We start from the raw sequence: 21509 nt of genomic DNA, 5'->3' as shown, positions 1-21509 counted from the left end.
GCCGTGGCTGCTGTGAGGCCGTGGCTGTTGTGAGGCCGTGGCTGCGGTGTGGCCGTGGCTGCGGTGTGGCCGTGGCTGCAGTATGGCTGTGGTTGCGGTGCGGCTATGAAAGGGAAGGGGAGCTGCCTCCTTCCCTTCACTCAGGCGTGGGCAGGCGGCAGGCGGCGGGAAGCAGGGGTCGGCGGGAGAGCACTGTCCTATCAACTGTGTCCGGTCCATTGACTTGCCCTTTGTTTATCGGCTCCATTCCCACCAGCCCTGGTGCTTCCTCCCGGGAAGGTGTCCCCTGCCGTCCCTCCCAGGCCGGGGCCGGCATGGGTGGTGGCTCACGCACTTGCCCTTTGTCATTTCCAGGCCTGCTCATGCCTGAGAGTTGGGCCCGGTGGGGTTTCGTGTGAGTGCTGCAGGGTGTGAGGGCTCTTTTAGGTGTCTTCCCCCCAGCACGCTCTGGCTGCCAGGCCCTTTCCTGGCAGCACCAGCTCTGCCTTTGGTAGGAGACCGAGGCTGTGCTCCCGGTTCCCTTCTCTCCCTGGCTCACGCCGGCGCCTGAGGAGGGGGTGATTCCTAGCGATGACCAGCGTGGGCTGAGTGCGTGATGTACCTGAGGGCGGGGCGGCTGGCGGGTTTCAGGCTTCGGTTCGTGGTGGAGCATGTCAGGTCAGCTCCTCCGGAGCCCAGCGTAGAGAAGACGCAGGTGCCTGCGGTTGCACCCGGGCTGTGGGTCTTGGTGACGCCCCTTCCTCATCGCACGTACCTCGTAGTGCCCCAGGGTGCCACATGGCACCAGCCTGAGGGTTTGTAAGCCATTGACCTAGTCTGGCCGCCTCTTCATGAACAGGAGACGGGGGCCAGAAAGCAAAGCCCCAGGAGGCTCTGAGCGTCTCTCCCTCTTTGGTTTTCATTTTACTCGGCGGGACGGTGGGTCTCTGCTAAGGGCTTGCCCGGGCTGAGGTAGCAGGTGTGAGTCTGAGTGCTCTGTCTCAGTGTTCTCTGCATGTTTGTATCCATCTAGGACACGCAGCCTGAGCAGGGACTTCTGCCTTCCTCCTCCTCTCTCCGTGGCCTGTCCCCTCTCCCAGCTCCCAGGCTTGCTGATCTGGATCTAGACCAGGACATGCAGGCTACCAGTGAGGGCTCCTTTCAGAGAGGGAAGAGCCCATGCATGCTCGGCGACACCCCCTGGGCCCTCCTGGGCTCCCGGCCCAGCAAGCTGCAGCCGCTCTCCAGAGGCCACGCCCCCCACGCCCACCAGCTGTTTGCAGATGTGGAGATAATCCTAGGCAGGGGCCCCGCCCCAGGCAGGACAGAATTAGGGGACCAGCAGGCTCTGGAGAAGCCCCAGAAGCTGACTGAGAAGATCTACCTGGGGTTCTCAGACCCCGAGATAGAAGAGCTGGAGATGAGGGCCAGGCTCGGCGCTCCGGGCCCCGAGGACGGCGGGCCCCTCCAGGGCGGGCAGGAGGTGTTAGACGGCAGGAGCCAGACCTCTGTGCACCTCAGGCTCTCCGAAGCCAGCAAGGGCCCGCAGCTGACAGGGGTGCCACACAGCACTGGCCCCGCGGGGGACAAGGGCCAGAGCCCCGCGCCCTCCGCGTCCCCCCAGGGGCACCCCTCTCTGTCCCCTTGTTCTTCAGACCAGATGCTCCTGGTAGAGGGCGGCCCCGCGGGCCGGCAGAGTGTTTCTGGGGAGGGGGCGGGGGTGGGCTGGGGCAGGAGGAGGAGAGAGCCCCCGGGACTGTGGATGGGACAGGTCTCCCGGCTTGTCCACGAGGACGGCCCCGGGAGCTGCAAGGGAGCAGCGCCCACCGACCCTGGGGACCCCGCGGAAGACCCATGCCAGGGGCTCTTCCAGATGCCACCTGACACCCCGGCATCGGAGGCAGCCCCGAGAGCCACCCCTGCCAGCGAGAGCAGACAGCCCGCCGTGTGTGCGGAGGCCCCAGTGTGTGCGCAGCCCCCCGAAGAAGACGGGAGGCCCAGCGAGTGCGAGCCTGACTTAGAGAGCGGCAGCGGCAGCGGCCTGGCTTCTTCCCTCGGCTCGCAGGTCATGGGCGAAGTGAATAACTTCCCGTGGGACCTGCAGAGCTCTCAGGGGTCTGGGCGGGGCGGGGGTCCGTCAGGCCCCGGGCTCAGAGGGCTGCCCTCCGGCCCCTTCCTGGTGCCCCAGTTGCCCCACCTGCAGAGCTCTGCCGAGGAGCAGTCAGAGAGCGAAGACTACTCTGAGGACCAGAGGTTCTACCAGCACATCCTGCAGATGGCCAAGATCTCCCGGCGGCTGGAGGGCCTGGGGCTGCCGGAGAGCATGCAGGAGAGGCCGTGCGGAGAGCTCGCCGGCGTGGCCTGCTGCGTGGCGGCCGAGTCCTCCAGGCTGTCTAGTGTGGGGGAGCACGAGGCCATCAGAGCCCTGGAAAGAGACTCCAGGCTTCTGGCTTGGGGACCAGAGCAGCTGGAACATCTTCAGGAGGGGGCCCTGGCCCCAGCAGGGCAGGAGGCCGCTCCGCAAGCCTGTTTCCAGCCAAGCAGCAGCCCTCTCAGGCAGGCGCTAGGTGAGCTGAGCGCCAACGAAAGGCTCGCTGTAGAGGCAGGCCAGATGCAGCTTCTCCACCAGGTAGGCTTCTCCGCATGGCCTCCAGGCCTCGGCGCCATGGCGACAGTGGGCAGGTGGAGTTGGCGTGGCAGTGGGGCCAGCAGGACTGCTTGCCTGCGTGTGCCCTCCCTTGGTAACGATGGAGCCCTTCCCTGCTCAGGGTGGCATCGGGGGGATGGCAGGGTTTCCCGTCTCTCCCACCCCATCACCTGCAGGACAGGGTGGGAGGCACTGGAGTTCCAACCGCCTCCCATGCTGGGACGGTGATGCATTCTGAGGTGAGCAGGTAGCACTCCTGCAGGTGTAGGTACCTCCCAGGATCCGATTGTAGAGAGAGGGCCTCCTCATAGACCCTGCCCCCAGCTCCGGGTCAGTCCCTCCTCAGAATCACACAGAGCTCGAGGCCCAGTCACCGGCGGAGGCCCAGGCTCTGCCAGCCAGTGAGCCGCTTCTGCTCCTGGGTTCCCAGGGTTCCCAGCGACCAAGCTGTGCAGGCCCTGTGTGAGCCCTCACTTCCTCCCCTGCTGGGATGTACCACTGCGGGGCTTGCCCTGTCATTTGGCCCTTTATCCCTTTAAGGAGCCACACCCTGTCCTTCACTTAGAAGAAGCCAAGTTGCATCAGAGACTGTGGGTCCATTTGAATCTCCCTGGCTGTTCTCTTGCCCTGCGGTGGCGTCCCTGGTGTCCTTCAGGCTCCCGATGGCTGGCGTGCACGGCTCTGCCTGCCCCGGTGACCGCTGTGCGCTGTGGACACCCACAGGCTGCAGTTAGTCCGAAGGTTCTGGTTAGCGCAATGGCAGCAGGTGCATCCGCGCTGAGGGACAGCACACCCGCAGCCATCGCCAGCGTTAGTGGCCATCTCTAGACGATGACCAGCTCGGAGCCGGGGATGGATAATTTCCTGCTAACCACTGGTTTGGTAAAGGCCGAGGGCAAAGCCCTCAGCATGCCTGTCTCCCCCCCCCAAGCCCCAGCACATTAGCAATTAGCCCCGCTAGGAGGCTGTGATTTTCCGTAAACACAGTGGGAGTGTTGTGCTTGCTGCTGCATGGGCGGGTTAGGAGGGGGAGTGGGGGGAGCAGGCTTGGTTCACTCCCATTTCTCCTCCGAGAAGCTTGCCTGGGCCCCTTCTGCCCCCGTCAGGAGGCAGAGGAACGTGCCGGCTCAGGGAGAGCCCTGGCTTCCAAGGCCGTCTCTGCCCCCCCCCTCCCCCCCCCCCCGGCTCTGTGACTCGGGCCTGGGTCTTGATCTCGTCCGTCTCTTCTGGCTCCTGTGGGGAGGACGGTGGCCTTAGGCAGTGGCCGGAGGTCAGGGAGACGTGGCGTGGAAGGCACTAGCTCGGTGCCTAGTGCTTGGGGAGTGCTGGCCAGTGCTAGCCTCACTCCTTCCCCCCCGACAGAGACCCTCCACACGGGGCCAGGTGGCGCATCTGCAGGGCCGCAGCGGCTCTCCTGTTGCCTCTCAGGTGGACACTGATGCCTTCCCCTGCAGGAGGGGCGCTGAGCAGAGCCGCCGGGGTCAGGCCGCTCGGCGAGGCCGTGGGCGAGGAGCGGGCCGTCTGCCTGCTCTAATGCTCACCCTCTCGGCTCCCTTTCTCTTCGTCCCAGTGGGACCGGAGGGAAATGGACTTTTTGGTTTTTTTATACAGTGAGGTTTGTGAAGTGATTTTAGAGAGCTCCTTGTGAATGTGTTCCCAGAATGCTACCCTTCCTCTGCTCCTAAGCCAGGCTGGTGTGCGTGAGTCCCTACATAACAGCGACTCCGTAGCGTGGGTCGCCCTGGACCACCTGCAGGCGCTCTTTCCTTCACGGTCTCGTTTGAGCTGCTCCACAGACTGCAGTGATGGGACACACACCTCTGTCTCCCAGAGGGGTAAACTGAGGACCAAGCGTGTGGGGCAGCCCAGGTCTCAGGCTCCGCGGAGCCGTTGGAGAGCAGGGAGGAGCAGGCCCTCTGCGGCCTCCGCCAGCCGCTTTCCTCCTCACTGCAGCAGCGGGCACCGGAGCCCTCTTCTGTGGCTCACGTTTGTTGTCTGTAGTTAACATGTGAGGGAGACATGCCCCTGTTACACACAGTCAGACCGCACCCAGGGCCCCACACAGACTGAAGCATTCTCGGGGTGCCCGTCTCCGAGCACCTGCTCGCTGCGTGTGTAAGCAAGGTGCTGGCCCTGCCTTCCCCCTCGTCAGTGTGCACTGTCTGCAGACTGCTCCTCCTGGTGGGTGAGCTCCCGCTCTCTCCCCGCCCTGCCCTTCCTGTGGCTGCTGGAAGGACACAGCCCGCAGCCGCCGCCAGCTGCAGGGGCCTGTGTGCTGCGAGGCAGCGGCGGGGGCTGGGGTCGGGCACCGCTGCAGTTTCTCGGGCTGCCAGGGCGGTGATTCTGGAGGTTGTGTTTCATGAGCGGCCTCTGGTCGGAGGTGGTTGAAATTTGAGTGGCAGGATGTAGATGTTCCATTTTTGTTTCTGTCTCCACCTCGCAGAGTCACATGGTCTCTTAGGTTTATAACGAGACGTTTTCTGTTGACCAGGCCCTGGGCTCCTCACTGGCCCCAGTCCACGCTCCCCTTGGGGGCCTGGCTCCCTTACGAGGCCTCATGGACGCCCCGCTCTCCTCTCTTCGCGCGTCTCACGGTGTGAGCGTGGGGAGTTCCGTGGAGTCCGGTCAGCGTGGAGAACTCACGCTGGTAAGTGCTTTTCGTACGGTAGGTGCATTGAGTTACTGTGGGCCTCCTTGTACCATGCTTGGAATCGTGCGGCCCACAGATGAGAAACAGAGGGCAGGGGCCGAGTCCTCGAAGCTCATAATCGAGTTGGGAGGTGAGTCGCACCTGTGTGCTGCTGCAGGCGGGCTCAGCGGGACGCCCCACGCCCTGGCACTGCAGGCCTGCGGCCGGGGCAGGGGCAGTGGCAGTCGGGACGGGAGGATCAGTGTGTACCGCAGTCACCAGGGGCAGCTCTGTGGATGTGGCCGGCTACCATGGGAGAAATCTGAATGGAAAGAGTGGGGAGAGCATTCTGAGGGTCATCTGAAGGTCTTCCTTGTGAGCCCCTTGACTTTCTTTTCTATATGGAGCCTTTGCAGGGTCTCAAGCCTTCTGCTCATATGCAAGGTCTCTTGGGCTCCATCCGTGAGGACAAGAATGCGCTCGGCCTCCTGGCTTTAGGGGAGGAGACCAGCGAGGAGGAGGCGGAGAGTGATAACCAGGTAATGAGGCCTCCTCCTCCTGACCGAGGACCCTCGGTGCTGGTTTTTTTGAAAAGTTTTTGTTGTGGTAAAATTTATATAACATGAAAGTTATCATTTTAACTAATTTTAAGTATACAATTAGGTGGCCTTAATTATGTCTACAGTGGTGTGCAGTTGTCACCACTGTCCATTTCCAGAGCTCGTCCATAATCCCAAGTAGACACTCTGTGCCCATTCTTCCCTCCCCGGCCCCTGGTGCCTCGGATCTCCTTCCTGTCTCTGAATTTGCCTATTCCGTACATTTCCAGTAAGTGTGTCACACAGCATTGTCCTTTAACGGATGGCTTTGTGTGGCATAACTCTCCCAAGGTTCCTCCACCTGTGTTAGAACTTCATTCCTCTTTACGGCTGAACAATCCTCCCTGAGGGACACAGACCCCATTTGTGTCTCCCTTCATCTGTGGACGCATGCTTGGGTTGCCTCCCCTTTGGCTAACCTCTGAATGACTTTGGAAATAAGTACAAATCACTTTGTGGCCACAGCTTCCCTTCTGGCCTGGTCTGTACACCTCTTAGTCCTACTGAGAACCCGTAACCCGCGGAGAGCCCGACCTCACTTGGGCTGTCCAGTTTCCTCCAGCCGACCACTCATAATCGTTTTTGTTTCAGAGTGTCCGCAGCGCAAGTGAGCTTCTTAAGAACCTGCACCTGGACATTGGGGTGCTGGGGGGCAACTTCGAGTCTGAGGTAAGGTCCTAGGCCCCTGCGTCAGATGTCGCTTAGCCTGGGCGTCCCTCCTCACGGCTCTCGCCTCTCTCCCTGTGGAACGTGTGTTAGGAAAGAGAGCCGTGTGTCCCACTCCTGTCCAGACAGGATTTCCGGGGCTTGGGGAAGCAAAGAGGGGAGAGGAATTCATCTATTTGTTCATTTACCAAATAACCACCATTTATTGCATGTTCCTACAAATCAAGGTACTTTGCTAGGTGTGTAGGTCATAAAATGCTTAAAGTATTGATAGATGTGATTCCTGCCCTCTAAAAGCTTACAAGTGTCATAAAAGAGAGATCTAAAGGGCTGGAGTACCGCAGTGAGGCCCGGGAGGGGGTGTGGCATCTCCTGTCCATGTGGCTGGACCAGGAGAGGCCACAGGGAAATCGCCCTCAGGTGAGTCAAGAACAATAGCAGGGCTACAAGCAGGGTGAGTGGTGGGAGCCCAGGTGCAGGGCACTGCGCAGGCAGCGGCGGGAGGGGGGGGGGGCGGGGGGTGCGTTTGGGGAAGAGAGGATATAGGGCGTATGTGGGAGAGAACTGAGACTGCGCCGTGGGCTGGGCTGGGCTGGACTGCGGAGCACCCTGTGCCAGCTCCGAAGTTTGGATTGAATGGCCGGCGTTGGCGGCCATCAGAGGTTTCAAACTGGGGTGACCTCACCAGCTTCCGCACCCTGGTGGGGTGCTGGTCTGTTTAAGCCACTGTGCACAGGTGTGACTCACCCAGTGTCCGCACACTGTGGAGATACAGGTGTTACTGAGGTCTGGGTCGGGCTGGCGTTTAGTAAGTGATCAGTCGGTGGGGAAATGAGGATCTGGGAAGCTCTGAGCAGGGTGGCATGTGTGTGAACTCTGGCACAGGCTTGCAGGAGTCTGAGGGAAGAAATTGCTTGTCTAGAGGTCGGGAGAACTTGCTGGAAGAGAGGACAGTTGGCATGGGTCTTTAGAAGTGGGTAAGTTTGGAAGGGGGAGGATGTAGGGGATATTTTAGACCAGCAGACATCTTGAGCACAAGGACTGGGAAATGCAGAATATGGTTGGGAATAGTTTCTGCAAATCCTGCCCTATTGCTCTGATCTCTCTCCCTGGCCTGGCCTTCACTGCCACCAGGATGTTCCTTATAAAAACAAACGAACAAAACCCCAAACTTATCATATTGTTGCAATATTCCAAAATTCCAATGCACTTTTGTACTTGAAAAGGAACAAAATACTATATGTATTTTGGTGTGCATTCATTTTTAACAATTAGCATTTCTCTCAGTATTCCCAAAGTATTCACACAGCTAGTAAATCATGAGGTCAGCAACTCAGATTTCCCCAAACATTTAGTTATTGATTGCAAGCTTAGTTAAACTTTCCAAGTCTAGCATGCCACATTCTTTTAAAGTCTTCAAACTGACCGTGAACAACAACGCTCGGGCCACAGATTTAAATTTGCTTTCTTACATCATGTCCTTCTACTCCCTTACCACGGCCCAGTTGTCTCTGACTCATGTCTCAGTCCTCGGCCGCCCGCAGAGCCAGGGCTGACGCCTCGGGCCGGTGGAGGTTGCGTGTTGGCTGACAGGCCCTGAGTCGCGGGTGGGTCTTTCCAGGCGATCCTGCTGAGCCACGCAGCCCGTTCACAGTTAGGCTTTCTCTGGAACAGTGGTCGCCAGCCTTTCGGACATCATGGACCACGCGGTCTGCGGATCACCAGTTGGACGGTCCATGTTGTTGGCTCTGCGTAATCAGATGCGTTTGGATTGTGACTTTGACATTGTTTTTGAGTGTCCAGTATTTATCATCAACCTGATCTGTGTCTGTGGTGAAACTCTTCCTTCCAAATGGGGCCTGGTCCGCTTGCAATACATCCCAAGCCTTCAGACTGTTTGCTTCCCCAAATGACAACTTTGTTCCTCTTGTTGATCATCAAGACCTTGTACTGAGGGCGGACTCAGCAGCTTGGGGTCTGAGCCCAGGAGGAGGATGTGAGCAGGAAGGCGGTGGCTTTCGGGGAAAGGATGGTCTCCACGAGACAGAGCAGATTGAGAGTGGAGAGTCTACCCTCCGCACGTCTGTGCCGGGGCCTGCCCTGCCTGGACCACAGGAGGGGCGTGGGCAGGTTTGGCTGAACAATGGAGGGGATGGTGAGGCGAGGCAATGAGGGGGCTGTGTGGGGGCAGGGCGGGTCCTGGCAGGCTGGGCTGTTTTCCCGTGGCTGTCCCGTGGCCTGTGCAGAGTGGACACTTGGTCTCTGCTGTCAGCAGGTGGATTGAAGACCCCAAAGTGGGTCCATCATGATGAACTTTGACTTTATGCTAGTTAAATTTTGCTTTATCAGTTTTACTTTAGTAAAAAAAAGTGTCAAAAAAAAAAAAAAAAAGAGGGGTGGATTTTCTTGGACATGTCCTGGATTTCCAAGAGCTTTCCTTGGGATGACGATATGCTGTTTTGAGTGAGTGGACGCTTTTAAACATATTCCGTCTAACCTCTTTAGTACAAACAGGCCGCAGGTGTGGTGGGCAGTGTCTGGGTGGGAGGCGTTAGACGCACCTTCCATCCATGTCTCAAGCATCTCAGTAGACACACTTTGCCACAGGGAGTGTTGAATTCCTGAGCTCCAACGGCAGCAGGATCGAGGGCTTTCCTGGTGGTGGGATGAGCGGGGAAAGCTGCCTGTGCGTGGGCCATGCCCTCTGGAAACGGCGGTTGTCCAAGTGTCTGGACCTTACCCCTGAGGTGCCCACCTCTTCCCGCTCCGGGCAGCCCGGCCGCCCTCGGAGAGGGCTCCTCAGTCCGCCTGGCTCGTTGTCGACGGACACTTGCTCTGGATTCCAGGAGAGGGCAGCAGGACGGCAAGAATGACCCCCTCCCCTCCTCTCTGCCTTCCACGAAAACCCTTTTCTAGTCTGTGACAGAATCGGAAGGGAGAGGCTCGAGAACAGACACTGGAAATGGGTGTGAGGAAGAGGGAGGCGGCAGGGTGGCGAGCTGGCCTCGTGCTGCTGGTGAGAAGCCGTCAGCCGATCCCAGGAGCGGAGGAGCTGGGCGTGGGAATTAATGGGATGATGTCAGTGTGACCGGAAGGTGCTAACAGCACCCGGGAGAAGTGCAGAGAAGGGGGAACGGCTGGGTGGGAACGAGAAGCGGAAAATAGACTGCACTGATGATGGATTGGGGGGGGTCTCCCCGAACAGGATGTAGCCATGGACACCGGGCTCAGCACCCCGCCCTCCATGCCCTCCCTCCTGGGCTGTGTGCTTGGCAGGACCTGGCTTCATGCTCTGGGCCCTTGTGGCTTTTGGGGATGTGTGTTAAACAGGAAATGGTTCTCACAGGTACTCTCCCACACCCTCCCCTGCAGGTGCCAGGTCTTTTTTGAAAAAGTCTCAGGAATTTGCTTTGAGATACCCGAGTCCCTGGGGCTGGGCCCGGAAGAAGGATCTGACCCCAGATGAGCTTAGAGCAAAGCTGTGCCCAGGGTGCAGTCCCTGCCGTGCCACCCCCCTGTGCCCCTTAGAATATCCAGGTACCCAGGAGACGCACGGGCCTGGAGGGAGTCGGGCAGGGCCTCGGGCCTGGGCTGCGGTGTGAGGAGGAGCAGCCCAGGGAAAGGAGAGGAGCGTGTTGTCTGATGGGCTTTGTACACACTCCCTCCCTCATCCATCTGTGGGCAGTCTGAGGGAAGTGTCTCCACTGCTGTCCTTCCCTGCACTGCGGTCACCAGCTCACTGGTTTTAACGTGAGCCACGTTTCAGTGCGGTAACATGTAGGCAGGCAGGAGAGGATAAGCCCTTTGTGGGAAAACCTTTTGAAAATCGAAGCTTCAGAACGGCCTGGGTGGGCCTCGCAGCCTTTGGCCCAGCCATGTCTCTCACGTGGACCCGTGTCCTCCGGCTCTGGATGGGCTGCTTGCTTTTCCGTCGTCTGGAATATCAGTAGCTGACATCTGCTCAGCGGCCTCTCACTGAGTGGGCAGGGTCACAGATGTCGTCTCATCCCTGCCCAGCCCTGCAAGGTCGATGACATCTCCCCTTTGTAGACTGGGTGCTCCATGTCTGCAGGACACCTTCCCTCATCTCTGCTGACTTGTATCTGCAGTTTCCTGACCCCCGGCCTTCGCCTCCCTTCCCGCGCCTGGGCTGGCAGAGGGCGTGTTCTGGTTGAGGCTGTCTTAGCCACAGTTCAGCAGATGGCTGTGGAGTTTTCACAGTTTATTTTTAAAAATCCAGTCAGGCATTTTCTATTGTGTGCGGGCAGGAGAATAACAGGGCTGATGTGGTGGCGGAAACAGACGAGGAGGCCGGCAGTTAGAACGCGGTGGCTGTTGCAGAGGTACTCTCCGCACCCCGCCGTGCAGATGCGAGGCACCTACCTGTACGGAGGGCGGGGGAGGCTCGTCCCAGGACACCTGCCCTGGGACGGAGGATGTGAGGCCGTGAGGCCGTGAGGACTAGTGGCGGGGTGGGAGAGGGAGAGAATTAAGAAGGTGCATGGCAAAGTAGGAAACAAAGCATGATGCTTATTCAAAGGCAGGGAGAGAGGTGTGTGCAGGGTGTGGCTGGGGAGGACCCATGAGGAGGAGCAGGGGCTGGACCCGGTGAGGAGACGTGAACGTGTCCTGAAGGCCATGGGTGCTCTGCCCCTGTTCCCCTATTTCATGGTCTGCTGCCTGTATTTTATTTTTTATTAAAAAAATGCTTAGCCGAAACCGGTCTGGCTCAATGGATAGAGCGTCGGCTTGGGGACTGAAAGGTCCGGGGTTTGATTCCGGTCAAGGGCATGTATCTTGGTTGCGGGCATATCCCCAGTAGGGGGTGTGCAAGAGGCAGCCGATCGATGACTCTCATCGATGTTTCTAACTATCTCTCTCCCTTCCTCTCTGTACAAAATCAATAAAATATATTTTAAAAAATGCTTATTGTTGAGAGTATTACAGTTGTTTCCCCCCCCCCCCCATTGCTCCCCTCCAGCTAGTTCCTGCCCCAACCTAGATCTTTACCACCTTATTGTCTGTGTCCATGGGTAACGCATATGTAAGATCTTTGGTTAATCTCCCACCCTCTCTGAGATTTGTCAGTCTGTTCCATGTTTCCATGCCTCTGATTATATTTTATTCATCAGTTTATTTTGTTTATTAGATTTCCTTATTTCTTTGACTAGAGGCATAGTGTAAGAAATTTGTGCATGGGGGTGTGGTCCCTCAGCCCGACCTGTATCCTCTCCAGTGGGGGAGCCCCTGGGGGGTGTCCCTGTGCAGGGATTGGGCCTCAATAGCAGTTCAACATTCCTCTTGCAATCCGGGACCTCTGGCTCCTAATAGCTCACCTGCCTGCCCTAACCACTCTGTCTGCTGGCCTGATCCCCTAACTGCTCTCCACTGTCAGCCTGATCCCCCTGACAGCCCTCCCTTGCTGTCCTGGTCACCCCTAACTGCCCTTCCCTGCTGGCCTGGTCATCCCTAACCATCCTCCCCTGCAGGCCTGGTCACCCCTATTAATTTTTTTTTTTAATCTTATCCCCTTCATACACAATTATATTTGACTTCTTTATTGGCTTCTCCCTCTCACACAATTTTTCTCTCTCCTTTATGTAATATTTTTTCCTACTGACTCATGTATACTAATAAAAAGGTAATATACCAATTAGACTAGACATTCTTTCAGACAAAAATCACGTTGGCGGGGGCTAAGGCAGAGGCAGTTAGAGGCAAGCAGGCCGGCAAGGAGGGCAGTTAGGGGGCAATCACGCTGGCAGGGGACCAGTTAGGGGCGATCAGGCTGGCAAGCAGAGGCAGTTAGGGGCAATGAGGCAGGCAGGCAGGCAAGTGGTTAGGAACTAGTGGTCCCAGATTGTGAGAGGGATGTCCGACTGCTGGTTTAGGCCTAATCCCTGTGAGATTGGGCTTAAACTGGCAGTTGGACATCCCCCAAGGGGTCCTGGATTGGAGAGGGTGCAGGCAGGGCTGAAGGACCCCTCCCCCCCATGTACAATTTTGTGCACCAGGCCTCTAATCATTTATAAACTTTTCTTTCCTCCTTATTTCCTACTTCTGTTCCATCATCCTTCTTCCCATCTTTCTCCTACCTTCCCTCCTTCCCCACATCCCTTCTTTCCTTTATCTTTACCTCCGCCCTCCCTCCCTTTTTCCTTCCTTCCCACCTTAATTTTTTTCTTCATTTCCTCCCTTGGACCTGCTTTGCTCCCTCCCCCATTTCTTCTTCCCATTCTCCTTTTAAGCTCTATTGGCTCCCCTTTAAAACTTTTCTTCCCTCCCTCTTTCTCTCCCATACACTCTTCTCTACTTACTTCCACTGTTTTAATATCTATCTACCTGCCTGCCTAATTATTCACTAGCATTTATCTTTTTTCTTTTCTGACTCCTACTTTTAAAATCTGTCCCCAATATACTACTATACTTGATTTTCATTATAGCTCCTACAGTTCACTCATACATCCTCTTTCCTTCTTTAACTCTGTTCTCTACTGACTCCTTTAAAAGTTCTTGCCTCCCTCTTGCCCTTCTTCCCCATCTTCCCCCCTCCTCCCTCACTCTTTTACTCTTTTTACTCTTTTTACAGGCTAATTAAAAATCCTATGCTTTTCGTCCTTAGTACTGACTGCTTTCTTCTCCGGGACCTGTAGCCACCTGTTTGGGCACTCGGGCCCCTCTCACACCGGCTTGGAGGGGCCTAGTGATGACACAGCTGTATCTTGCCTACCATGACCCACGCCTCCCCCCTCCGAGTCGGGGGAGGGTCCAACCGGCGTGGGCGGCGTCCATCGTGGGGACTGCTGCATTATGGGCACTGCGTGTACATTCATGTGCACGTGAGGCTTTTTTCCCATTGAGTGCTGAAGTGGGGGTTGCAAGCCCCTATCCTGGTTGGACCGGGCAGATGAATGAATGGACGGCTGGAGAAAGCCACGGCGGCTTCCCTGTGGTGTGAGGGTCACCTGTGCACTCTGTTGTCATATCCTGGCCTTTCCTTTGTGGTGTTGGGTCCATATTCTCTCGATTTGCATGTGTGACCTCTCCTGGGGGGTCACTGCCAATGTGCACATCCCCTGGTTGGCATCTGCCAACCTTGCCCAGAGAACCGGCCTTCTGCCGTGTGGTGTCACCCCTCGGCTCCCTCCACCTCGGGGCGTCCCCGGGCAGAGTGCTCTCGGATGGGTGCGGTGTCCTGGGGTGTTTGTCCGGCGCATGCACCTGGGAGAAAAAGAGGACTCAGTGCTGGGGGCAGGGAAGCGAGCCTCACACAAGTCCCCCTGCTACACTGGCACCTGATGGTCTATCAGTATGCAAATTGGGACACTATAACAGACAATGCTGTGCCCAAACAGAGGCAGCTACAAGTCCCAGAGAGGAGAGCAGTCAGTACTAAGGACGAAAAGCATAGGATTTTTAATTAGCCTATAAAAAGAGTAAAAGAGTGAGGGAGGAGGGGGGGAAATGGGGAAGATGGGGAAGAAGGGCAAGAGGGAGGGAAGAACTTTATAAAGGAGTCAGATTTTTAGATTCAATTGTTGATAGATATGTATTTATTGCCATTTTATTGATCATATTTTTTTTTTAATCTTTTTCCCCTCTTCTTCTTTTTGTTAAAAAATACTCTTCAACATATCATGTAACACTAGTTTGGTGATGATGAACTCCTTTAGCTTTTTCTTGCCTGTGAAGCTCTTTATCTGACTTTCAATTCTAAACAATAGCTTTGCTGGGTAGAGTAATTATAGGTCCTTGCTATTCACCACTTTGAATATTTCTTGCCACTCCCTTCTGGCCATAACGTTTCTGTTGAGACATCAGCTAACAGTTGTATGGGCATTCCCTTGTAGGTAACTAATTGTTTTTCTTTTGCTGCTTTTAAGATTCTCCCTTTTTCTTTAACCCTTGGCATTTTAATTATGATGTGTCTTGGTGTGGGCCTCTTGGGGTACCTCTTGCTTGGGACTCTCTGGGCTTCCTGGACTTACAAGCCATTTCTTTCTCCAGGTAGGGGAAGTTTTATGTCATTTTTTTTTTTCCATTTTCTTCTTTTAAAAAAATATTTTTATTGATTTCAAAGAGGAAGGGAGAGCAGGAGAGAGATAGAAACATCAATGATGAGAGAAAATCATTGATTGGCTGCCTCCTGCACTTCACCTACTGGGGATTGAGCCCACAACCTGGGCATGTGCCCTTCACCAGGACTGAAACCAGGACCCTTCAGTCCACAGACCAATGTTCTATCCACTGAGCCAAACCAGCTAGAGCTTTGTCATTATTTCTTCAAATAGGTTTTCAATATCTTGCTCTCTCTGTTCTCCTTTTGGTACCTCCATAATGCGAATGTTGGTACACTTGAAGTTGTCCCAGAGGCTCCTTATACTATCTTCATATTTTTGGATTATTTTTCCCTTTTCTTCTAATTGGGGGTTCTTTGCTCTCTCATATTCCAAATAGTTTATTTAATTTTCAGACTCCTCAGGCTGAGCTCTGAGCTGGTCCACTTCTCTGCCTCTCCTAATGGGCCCTGGCATGTCTGGGCAGCTGGTCAGTGGGCTGCCAGACCTGCAGGCAAGTGCCCTGGCTGTGAGTGAAGCAGCCCCCTGACAGGCAGCGTCAGTGGATGCTGTGCTGGGGTTGTTCCTTGTGCCTGTCGTCAGGCCCCCTATTTGGGTGACCAGGGCAGGGAGGTCTCGGATGTTGTGTGCACTGGCAGCTCAGGTGTGGGCACAGGTATTTGCTGGGAGGAGGTGTCCCTGCCTGAGCTCAGGAGAGGTCACTGGCTGCATTTCTGGGGCAGGGAAGGGGCCCTGGGTTTATTTTGGCCAGTTCAGCTCCAAAGGTATCCTAGTCTTCAAAGCGAATTGTATGTGAGCAGCAGGTGTGAGGCGAGGTGTGTGTGAGCAGCAGGTGTGAAGGGTGGTGTGTGTGAGCAGCAGGTGTGAAGGGAAGTGTGTGTGAGCAGCAGGTGTGAGGCAATGTGTGTGTGAGCAGCAGGTGTGAGGCGAGGTATGTATGAGCAGCAGGGTGTGAAGGGAAGTGTGTGAGCAGCAGGTGTGAAGGGTGGTGTGTGAGCAGCTGGTGTGAGGTGAGGTGTGTGAGCAGCAGATGTGAGGCGATACGTGTGTGTGAGCAGCAGGTGTGAAGGGAGGTGTGTGAGCAGCAGATGTGAGGCGATGTGTGTGTGAGCAGCAGGTGTGAAGGGAGGTGTGCGTGACAGCAGGTGTGAGGCGATGTGTGTGCGAGCAGCAGGTATGAGGGGAGGTGTGTGTGAGCAGCAGGGTGCAGCAGTGGTGGAGTCGCTGCCATGGTCATTTTTCAGGAGGGCCTGGGCTTTGCTCCCCTGTGGCTCCTGCCAGGCTGTGTGGCTGATGGAGTGGGTGGGGTGCAGCAGGCCCTAGAACTGGGACATTTCTACCTGATGTGCCCCTCCCTCCACCCCCTCCCCTTATACACACAAATTCCTCAGAACTGCTGTGGTCTGAGGCTTCCTCCTCAAGCGTCCTCCTTCCACTCCTTAGTTGCAGGTCTGAGACCCGTGTTCAAAGGCTTTCCTCCCTCCTTTATACTTCACAAGCATTTCCCCCCTAAATGGATGGCACCCCATCCTGGCACGTGTGCTCAGAACCTGAGTGGGTGCTCCCACGAGGACCCGTCCAGGCCTGTGCAGGGGCTTGGCGGAGGCTGCACCTGCTCCTGTGAGGAAGGTGTCCTCCCCGCTGCCTTTTAAAGACGAGAAATAGGAACCCTAGGCTCTGGTGCTTTTCATGTGGTTCTCTGTCCAGTCATTGTGAATCGATGCCGACCGGCTGCGATCTCACGGTTTGTCCCTCGGGGCTGGAATGAGAGGTTCCTGCCTCGAGGACGTGGCAGGTGGATGGCGGCGGACCTCCTGGCAGCGGTGTCCCTGCTCCTCGGGTTGGGGTCTGGTGGGGCATCCCCGCGTCACCATGGCATTCAGAGTCAGCGGGTGTGGGAGCCAGGAGTCTGTGTTCCCCAAAGCTTTGGGAGGGGGTCCTTGATAACCACAGGTGTCAGCACTGGAGCACTGGCCTAGGGGTGCGGAGATCCGACTTGCAGCAAGCCTCCGAACGCTTTACTAACTCCTGTTTCCTTTCTGACATGACCCATGCTCCCCAGGAGTCTCCAGGAACAAGCCAGCCCGAAGAGAAGGCCCTCTCTCCTGACTCGGGGGCCGCCAGCCCCCAGACTCACGACAGGCTCTCCGGCCGAGGTGCAGACAGCAGCCTGGCCAGCGCAGGCAGCAGAGGGCCACGGGGAGGAGGGGCGAGCGCCCGGCTCCCGGGAAGAGACAAGAATCACAGGAGTGACCCTGCGGCAACGGCCATGAGTCCCGTGGGCCCCGGGGGCGACCAGCCCGCCACGTCCTGTAAGAGAGACGCCCCCCAGGACCCGGCTGCAGCGGGGGAGGCCGCAGCAGAGCCGGAGGAGGAGGTCCCTGCCCCGGGAGAGAGCGAGTCAGACAGCAGCGACGTGAGTGTCCCACGGCGTCCTGGAGCCTCTGCTGCTCCCGCACCCGGACCTGTCGCAGAGGCGGGCGCTTCCTCTGCAGGCCTGCGGGGCGTTGGGGGTGTGTGTGGGGGGGTGGGCATCAGCCAGGGGCCTCCGTGTGGGAAACAGGCCACTCAGCGGCGGAGCGTCCTAAAGGAAATTCGGAGCAGACGCTTGCCTTCCCATTGGGAGCCTTCTGGGATTGCCACGTCTTCTGTCTACTTCCTCTTCCCATTACCGCCTCCCCTGCTACTTTTTTTGTTTTTAAATGTATTTTTATTGATTTTTAGAGAGAGAGCAAGAGAGAGGGGAGAGAGATAGAAATATCAGTGATGAGAGAGAATCATTGATTGGCTGCTTCCTGTACATCTCCCTACTGGGGATGGAGCCTGCAACCTGGGCACCTGGGTGAGTGCCCTGACCGGAATCGAACCAGCGACCTCTTGGTTCCTGGGTCAGTGCTCAACTGCTGAGCCTCACAGGCCAGCAGCCCTGCTGCTTCGTGCCTTCATGTTGGGATTGGCCTTGGTTGCAGCAGTCTGAGTTCCTGCAGAGAGGAGAACCCCGAAAGGGCAGGGCAGGTGGGGCTCCTGCTCAGCCCCGGGCAGTTAGGTCATTGATTCTGTGGCTCTTTGTGCACCAACTCAAGACCCGGCCAAAGGCCCGATGGACAGAAGCCAGCCCTGGGGGAGAGCCGTGGGCGTTTGGTTTTCCAGCCCTTAGTCCTGCTCCTCCAGGTGATGGTGGGGGAATTCATTTAAGGAGCTTTTAATGATTCCTGGAAAGGACACTCATGCTGTGTGTGTTTCAGGACAGCATCAAACTGCCCTAGGCTACCTTTCTAGCCATGCCCACTGCACTTGCTGGCTCTCCTTGGCTTGCAAACCCTTCTACTCCGTACTCAGCTGGGCTGCCCACCTGAGGAGCTGGGGGCTGGGGGCTGTGTCCAGAGAGAATGGGAGGGTCTGTAGGCCTCTCGGTTTTCTAGAAAAGGCGGGCTCTAGTTTGGGCTCAGCCTCATGTTGGCATCCTGGCCTGACAGAGCTCCCTGGATAGTGATCAAGACCCCCTGCCCTCTGTCCCGGTGACTGGAGTGGGTCTGTGTCCCAGGGTCATGACCCCGCCCTCTGTCCCGGTGACTGGTGTGGGTCTGTGTCCCAGGGCCATGGCCCCTGCCCTCTGTCCTGGTGACTGGTGTGGGTCTGTGTCCCAGGGTCATGACCCCTGTCCTCTGTCCCGGTGACTGTCTGTGGGTCTGTGTCCCAGGGCCATGACCCCTGCCCTCTGTCCTGGTGACTGTCTGTGGGTCTGTGTCCCAGGGTCATGGCCCCTGCCCTCTGCCCGGTGACCGTCTGTGGGTCTGTGTCCCAGGGTCATGACCCCTGCCCTCTGTCCTGGTGTCTGTCTGTGGGTCTATGTCCCAGGGTCATGACCCTTGCCCTCTGTCCCGGTGACTGGTGTGGGTCTGTGTCCCAGGGTCATGACCCCGCCCTCTGTTCTGGTGACTGTGGGTCTGTGTCCCAGGGTCATGACCCCTGCCCTCTGCTCTGGTGACTGCGGTCTGTCTCCCCAGGCGCAGGAGATCAGTGAACACATGAAGGAGCTACAGGGCTCAGACTCCGATGCCTCCGACTCCAAGTCCCTCCTGGGCCTGGTGAGTCAGAGGAGGGAGCAGGGGCTGGGAGGAAGCATGCGTTCGCGGGTCACGGTGCCAAGTGTCTGCCTCTCATCACACTTAGCCCTGGGCCTCACTGAGGATAATACTGCCTGCTGTATAGTTTGTCATGAGAAGAAATTAGGTCAAGGGAACCATCAGCACATAAACCTTAAAGAAAGGCCGCTGTTGTTGCCATGGCTGCCGTGTGAATGCCCTGAGGTCCTGTGTGGTCAGTGCCTCTGGGCTCTGCAGGAATGTCACCTGGATCTAGGCGGCCACAGACTGTGTGTGTGTGTGTGTGTGTGTGTGTGTGTGTTTGTGTGATCACTGAGCGATGGCAAGGACCGACTCAGGCTGTGGCCAGGAGGGTGCTGGGGTCTCATCTCTAAAGTTAGGACATTGTCCTGGAATGCCAGCCTCCATGGTTTCCTTGTCCCAGCCCTTTCCACAGCCCCTGGCATCCCGCTTCCTTCCAGGCCTGCGTCTTGGAGGGGCGTGCTTCGGGGTGTGTCTGGGCCAAGCATTGCCTCTGGACGCCGCGCTCCCTGTTTGGAGGAGGTGGTCCAAGGGGCGGGGCTCATGGAGGAGGGTGCAGAGGAGGCAGGAGGTGTGTGCTCCCGCCCCTTCCTGGGCCTGGGCTAAGGAGGCAGTGGAGCTGCATGGAGTGGAGTAGAACTCACTCTGAAAGGAAATGTCACCCAAAAAGAACCTCATAAGCCAGGAAGCGAGGCACAGAGCCCCTGCTGGCAAAGGCGCTGGGAAGGAGGCCATGTCTCGGGGCTCTTCGATGGGCTCTGCCCTTCCGAGGGGCCACTGTGGAGCCGGTGCCCACCGTCCTCTCTTTTCCGAGGGGGTACCTGGAGGACAGCACTGCTGCAGGGCCAGAACATGGCTAGGCTGATGCCAACTGTCCCTGGTAGCATGCTGCCAGGTAGCAGGCCCTCACCTTGCCCAGTGGGCTCTCAGGTGTGGAGGGCGGCGGCATGGTTACCTGGCCGCCAGGTACTGCCCAGCGAGAAGCTGGTGGTTCGGAGGCACTGGATGCGAGGAGCCCGCATGCCTCTCCGAGCGGCCCACCGTCTTCGTGCGCTTGGGCACAGAGGGGAGGGGACAAGCTTTGTGGCAGGCATCGTGCCAAGAGCCTGGGCTTTGGAGTCTGTCCCGGGCACATCTGCCCGCAGCCCCTGGTCCGTCAGCAGCGCGGCCTTGGGGAAGTGACACCTGCTGTCAGCTCTTCCTCGGCTGGGAGGTGCGGTAGGAGTACTGCTCCAGAGGGCTCTTTCCTCGTCCTTTTCTACGAGCAATGTCAAGCACACAGAACCATCAAGAGCCTTTAACGTGACTACGCACACACCACCGTGGTCCACAGCGAACGTGCGAGCAGGCTTGCCTGGCCACCTCTTTCCGTCAGCTCACGTGCTGTTTTGAAGATTAATTAGGTGTCAGAGTGTTGAGTGCCGTGCCTGGCGTGCGGCAGGTTCCCCTGGAAGGCGGTGAGGGCCTGTGTGCCGGTGTGAGGGCAGCGTTCACCTCCTCCCCCTCCCCGTCTCCAGGACTTCGGTTTTCGCGGCCGGATCTCCGAGCACCTGCTGGACGTGGACCTGCTTTTCCCGGTCCCGGACGGAGCCCGCTGGGCGGTGAGTCTCTGGGTGATGGCCTGGGCCTCCCTTTTTGGGGCAGCCCAGAGCTGAGCCCTGCCCGTCCCAGCACGCATTTACGGGAGCTTCCTGCCTCTGGAGTCCTTGAGGCCTGGCCCGACGCGAGCTTCTGACCACTCCTTCACTGTGCTGTGCGAATCGAGGCCCTCGTCCCCGTCCCCCCTCCGACCCCGCCCCAGCCACCGCATTTACCCGCTTACCCATCGTTTAGCCCGAGGGTTGCCCACTGCTCAGGTGCAGAGTGCTGTATGGATTGTGGATTCCACGGTGCTTCCCAGCTGGGCCCGTCAGCCGTGGCCGCCTTATCCTCAGCCTCCCTGTGGGCTCCAGCTGCGCCCTCTCTCCCCTCCCTGCTCTGCCTGCTGCTCCTTCCCCTGCCCAGGCCTTTCCGGTCTCCTCCAGGCCGGAGGCAGCAGCCCCTCCCTTCCCCCCCTCCCCTTAGTGCTGCGTTCGTTCGTTTGTTCGAAGGTCCTTTGTCTCCCTGTCAGACAGAAGCTCTGTGTGGGCCCGGTGATGTCTGACCAGAGCAGGTACCAGGACGACTCAGACACAGGTCCTGTCCTTACGGAGCTGTGTTATGAGGAGAAAATGGCACGAAGAATGTAAAAATTAGCATGTAAATTTCAAACATGCTTAGCTTTCTGACTGGTCCTGCCGAGTGCATTGCCTATGAGAGCATCGCCTCTGGGCTTTGGCCGGAAAATTATAGGCGTCTGGAGGCTGGGCATGGTGTGTGTGTGTGTTTGTGTATGTGTGTGTGTGTGTGTGTGTGTGTATGGCATCACTGAGTCAGGAAGGGTCCTGTGGGTTCATCTCCAAGGGGAAGACAAGCAGGCCCTTTTCCTCCTCTGGTTGGTTAACGGAAGAGAGGTTCTGGCCACGGACCCCACAGGTTTGTGGGCATTTGGTTTGATGTGAATCTGTGAGGCTTGATGTGAATCTGTGAATGCGTGCCAAGCCCGGCACCATATTCAAGATGATGATTATGATCAGTTATAAACATGATGGATTTTATGATAAGTTACAAAAGTGATCATAAGCCCTAGCTGGTGTTGCTCAGTGGATAGGGCATTGGCCTGCGGACCAAAGGGTCCGGGTCTGATTCTGGTCGAGGGCCTTGGTTGCAGGCTCCTTGCAGGGCCCTGTCGGGGTGCGTGCAGGA

The 21509-nt window shown here is 57.3% G+C and overlaps 2 protein-coding genes across 2 annotated transcripts in view; both read left to right on the top strand.

Annotated features, from left to right (window-relative positions):
- CEP164 (centrosomal protein 164) overlaps positions 1-21509 on the top strand; it is a 56778-nt gene that overhangs the window by 14020 nt on the left and 21249 nt on the right. The window contains exons 5-10 of the mRNA XM_084895557.1: positions 5118-5273; positions 5672-5794; positions 6446-6523; positions 16661-17014; positions 18606-18686; positions 20243-20326. Of these exons, the coding sequence (XP_084751683.1) occupies positions 5118-5273; positions 5672-5794; positions 6446-6523; positions 16661-17014; positions 18606-18686; positions 20243-20326 (876 nt within the window). The remainder of the gene's footprint in view (positions 1-5117; positions 5274-5671; positions 5795-6445; positions 6524-16660; positions 17015-18605; positions 18687-20242; positions 20327-21509) is intronic.
- On the top strand, positions 1709-5119 carry LOC311628382 (uncharacterized protein). The gene is made up of 2 exons (XM_084895623.1): positions 1709-2608; positions 5070-5119. Exons 1-2 carry the CDS (start codon positions 1742-1744, stop codon positions 5085-5087), a joined length of 885 nt encoding a protein of 294 aa, XP_084751749.1. The 5' UTR covers positions 1709-1741; the 3' UTR covers positions 5088-5119.

The sequence above is a fragment of the Pipistrellus hanaki genome (assembly GCF_964339955.1).
Source record: "Pipistrellus hanaki genome assembly, chromosome: 9".
Taxonomy (NCBI): Eukaryota; Metazoa; Chordata; class Mammalia; order Chiroptera; family Vespertilionidae; genus Pipistrellus; species Pipistrellus hanaki.
The sequence above is the reverse complement of the archived record's forward strand: the minus strand, read 5'-3'. Positions and strand labels throughout refer to the sequence as shown.